Genomic DNA, 4,401 nt, shown 5'->3' on the forward strand with positions numbered 1-4,401 from the left:
ATGCAATGTATGGTGTAGATCACTAATGTGCACAAGTAACGTTGCCGACAATACTAAAATGGCTAGTCCCGATAGGCAAGTGACGCAAAATGGGCTAGGGGTTAACAATGCAATGGCAAGGGAATATACAATGGAGGGATACCACGATACCAAGATGATATGGAGGTTAACGTTCGTGTCAATGATGAATGGCGGTGATCTTGATGGAGATACCAAGATGATGGAGACTCGTCCCTAAGTAGCCGAAACACCTTAGGAAACGGAAAAACCGCGAACTCAAAATCTCAAATGTCAAATGGTAGTGGGAATGCGGTGGTGGTTGCGGAAGCTCAATGAGATTGCGGAAATGCAATGATGGGTTGTGGAGTATGCAATGCGGAAGTGGAGGGTAAGGTGGTGGACTATACACGGTGTCGGAGTTAAGAGAACGGTCCCTAAGTAGCCTAAAAACCATAGGAGACACAACTCACAACACAAACAAAGTCAAACAAAATTTGATTATGTTGGGTGGTGGAAGTGTATGGGGGGCAAGCCTATGCGGAAGTGGTGGTGGTTGATGAAGAAGCAACCTTCCCTAAGTAGCCTAGACACCTTAGGAGACTCAAATCACTCCTCAAGCAACAACTAATGCGAAGGGGAACAAAATTGGTTAGGTCGCGGAAGTCAGTGGAGGTGTAGCGGATGATGTGGTGTAAGCCCTAGGCAAAGATGCCAAAGTTCCAAAGATTTGATGGAGTCAAATGATGTTAGTGGTATTTTTGTGGGAAGGAGGATGTCAAGAGAATTTCAATGAGCTAAAGAATGCGAAAATCAGACTCCAGATGAATTAGTTATGGCCGAAACAAAATTTGAGCGAAGTTGATATCTACAGGCAGCGGACGTTCGGAAAAAATGGATGTCCGGTCGCCGAATGTCCGGTCGGGTCGGAAATCTGCTAATTACAGCTCGAGTTAGGGGTTCCGGTCGTCCGGTATGGTCGGACGTCCGGTGATTCCCGCAGCTCCGGACGTCCGGTAAAGTGACGGTCATCCGGTGGGTCTGGATCAACTCGGGATTTGAGATCCGGGGCGCGATTTTGGGCGGAATTTGGGGATTTTGGGTCAAAATTGATGAGATTTTGTGGGTGAAAGATGGGGAAACTTGGGGAGATGCTAGATCCACTTGAAACCAAGCAAATCTATGGATCAAATCCAACAAAACTTCATCAAACCAACAAATCACAAAAAAAATTGGGGCTATTTTTTGGTGGGGATTTTCAAAAATGGGGAAGAACACAACAAAATTAGGCTAGAAAATGAAGAGGTTAGGCTTCGAAATCGTGATCAACCTGGCTCATGATACCAAGATGATGTAGGGTAGGAACCCTAGGGGCCAATATTTCACGATAGCAGCGGATCCCATCACTACTAGGGAAAACCTTATACACAGAATCTTAGCAACAGCGCGGTTTAAAAACAAACGCTACTACTAATTAGCAGTAGCGAGCTTGAGAAAACCGCGCTACTAATAACCTGATAGTAGTAGCGTGGGTTTTTACCCCTCGCTACTACTAAGTTATTTCCACCGTGCCTCCCGGGACCAGCCGTAGTAGTAGCGCGGGTTGTAAAACCTACGCTACTACTACGTGGATAGCCATAGCGCAGGTCAGACACCCGCGCTACTCCGCCTCCATCCCCCGCTACGTGCGCCACACCGGCGGCCGCGTGGCCGCCGCTCCCCGTCTCGCGCCGCTACCCTCCCCTCCCCCCCAAGTCCAGCGAGCTCGCCGACGAATCTCGTATCCATCATATCCCCGTCGCCGGCCGCATCCCATCCCAGCCCACCTGCCTGCCGATGGCCTTCTCCTCGTTCCCATGGCCGTTCTGCTGCCGAGCCGGCGGCAGCGGCAGTGGCGGAACCGGCCCAAGCAAACCCTCCGGCGCGGAGGGGAAGGAGGAGGACGCGGAGGAGCTCGGCGTCACGCTGCAGCTCCTCGACTTCCTCCGGACACTCTCCCCCGACGCCTTCAAGTCCTTCCCCACCAGCTCCACCAAGGCACCCCCTCCTTCCTCCCTTCTCGATTCCGCTCCCCTGCTAGTTCCCTCTCGATTACTGACGGTGCTATGCTTTGTCGCAGGAGGATCCCCGGAGTCGGCAGCCGAGCTCTCGGACTGGCAGCAGCGGCACGCCGTCCTCGTGCTCGCCAGAGCCAAGGTAGGTCTCCCGCGGATCTCGTCCTCCGCTTCGCCCAAGACAGAGATGGATCTCAGGTCTCAAACTGTAATTTGTGATCCCTGCAGGAACTCGCTAAGGTCCGCTATGATCTGTGCCCACGCCACATGAAGGACAAGCAGTTCTGGACATACATCTTGCCGTAAGCTCTTGCCTCGTTAGCTTTCGCCCATGTGTGAGTGCATTGTTCCAGTCCAAGTGCTCAATTAGCTTCATGCTGGTCTTGATTTTGTGAATCTTCAGTTAGGAATTCTAGTCCATGGTGCTCCTTAATACCCAGCAAACTATATTTGTACCTAAACATGATCGTCCCAGTTGCGTGTGTACCATTGTGCTGTTTTGTATATATAATAAACATCCAGCAAAAGGGATTGGCATCTAAAGATGAGAAATTATGTCAAATGTGAGTACCTGTTTTTGTAAAAGCTCAGCAAAAAGGGGACATCATCATGTAAAGCGTGGTCTCTGTTTGCTGAACAACTATCCATGAGGTGTAATATAAGTAAGGTGCTGGTCCTAATATAAGTAATAACAAACCATGGCTAGTGATAATTCCTTTGTTGTTCGATCCTTTATATATGCAAAAGAATACACACATGTCTGTTCCAGATATGGCCAAAGTTGTAAACACTAGATAATCCATCAAGTGGGCTTTTGATGCCATCCTGCAGCACGCATTGTTGGGTTTGACTCTAGCCAATTTCATTTTCAGGTAGGTTGGTGGGTGGGATATGCTAATGACACCGATGACTCAATCCGGAGGATTGTGCGGATAAACCCTGGTGTCAGGAGATACCTCGCCAAGAGCTACAGCCCAAGGTCCGGTTTCTCCGTTCTCTTAAGTTCGGTTGATGCAAAATTGAACATGCAATTTTTTAGCCTAATTTATCACAAGTGAGGAGCAGTGAATTCTATAGTCCATTAGCTACAGTTGATCGGCAACTGCATAAGCTTCTATTTCTACTTCTGAATTTTGAATGATTGTATGAGCAAATGAGTGCTACAAAAGTACAGTTTTGTTGGTTTAGGCAAACACCTCACAGTACTCAAAAGTACAGTTTTGTAGAAACCATAGTATTCTGATTGAGCTAGTAATATTTAGTTTATGTAAGTTTAGTAGATGAACTAGTAGGATCCTTCTGATGAACTGCTACTAGTAGGACGGCTTGCGATTAGATTAGTCTAGTCTATGCAGCAGGTGCACGCTCTGAGCTCGCTCGCAAGGTGTTTGCAACAATGCCTCTAGGAATGTTGAAATGTCAATTTGTTCAATCAATGTAGAATTCTGTGTTCCACAGGATACAAAGGATCCTATGGACCTTAAACTTTGCTCATTAAATTGAAAAGAAAACATTGTACTATTCGTACACAAACAAAACATCTATGGGTGGGGATGTTGGCATTGCGTGATTAAATTGAAAAAGAAAATGCTCTGATCAGATTAGCATATACGGTGTGCTTCATGCATCCAAGAGACCAAGACGTCTTCTCTTCTCTATGGAGAGAAGCTGATTTGCATTGACGGCTAATGATGATTCTTTGTGTTCCATAGTTTAAAAGGCAACCATTTTGCACTAGTAAGGTGTGATCAATGTGGCCATATAATTAGATTTGGAAAAATACTAACTTGTTATTTCCTTTGCATTTTTTACTGTAAAAAGTCATGGCTCACCTATTAACCGGCGGCCGTAAAAGGACTAATCACCTAACTGAAACACTAATAATCAGAAGATAGATTGAACTTCGTTTAATGGATATACAGCATATTGAATTATTTTCTATTTGGTCTAATTGATATAATCATGTCTAATAGAGTTCACAATCTTTACTTTGAAGATCTGTAGCTAGACGTTAGAACTGTTGACATGCAAATAATTAACTAACTGCATGTCGTACTTGAATTACAGGTTTTTTTGGTTTCGTCACTCCTTTGTTATATGGAAGAAGACTTCATGGTTAGCATTATTTATTATAACACATTCATATAAGATTTTCTTGACACTGTAAGTAGGAAGTTAATTTTTTTGGTCTGTTTTGTTCTGCGGGGATTTTGGTCTGTTTTTCTAATAGTATATATGATCATTCAATCACAGTTCCAGTATTTTAGAACTAAAGCTCCCCATAATTAAAATGCAGAAACGTGTTTTCTTTCATTATGTTTCAGTCACTGTCTTAGAAACACTAGAAAAT

General features: G+C 45.1%; 1 protein-coding gene across 1 annotated transcript; it reads left to right on the plus strand.

The window, feature by feature from the left end:
- The first annotated feature begins 1,833 nt into the window (after positions 1-1,833).
- Positions 1,834-2,458, plus strand: LOC125535811. The gene is made up of 4 exons (XM_048698877.1): positions 1,834-2,024; positions 2,109-2,193; positions 2,280-2,353; positions 2,455-2,458. Exons 1-4 carry the CDS (start codon positions 1,834-1,836, stop codon positions 2,456-2,458), a joined length of 354 nt encoding a protein of 117 aa, XP_048554834.1.
- The last annotated feature ends 1,943 nt before the right edge of the window (positions 2,459-4,401 follow it).

The sequence above is a fragment of the Triticum urartu genome, chromosome 2 (assembly GCF_003073215.2).
Source record: "Triticum urartu cultivar G1812 chromosome 2, Tu2.1, whole genome shotgun sequence".
Taxonomy (NCBI): Eukaryota; Viridiplantae; Streptophyta; class Magnoliopsida; order Poales; family Poaceae; genus Triticum; species Triticum urartu.

Excerpts from the sequence above, each read along its gene's own strand:
- LOC125535811 (XM_048698877.1), top strand. The coding sequence starts at position 1,834 with ATGGCCTTCTCCTCGTTCCCATGGCCGTTCTGCTGCCGAGCCGGCGGC. Across the intron at positions 2,025-2,108 it reads TTCAAGTCCTTCCCCACCAG|TGTCGCAGGAGGATCCCCGG; the intron begins CTCCACCAAGGC and ends GGTGCTATGCTT. Across the intron at positions 2,194-2,279 it reads TCGTGCTCGCCAGAGCCAAG|GAACTCGCTAAGGTCCGCTA; the intron begins GTAGGTCTCCCG and ends TGATCCCTGCAG.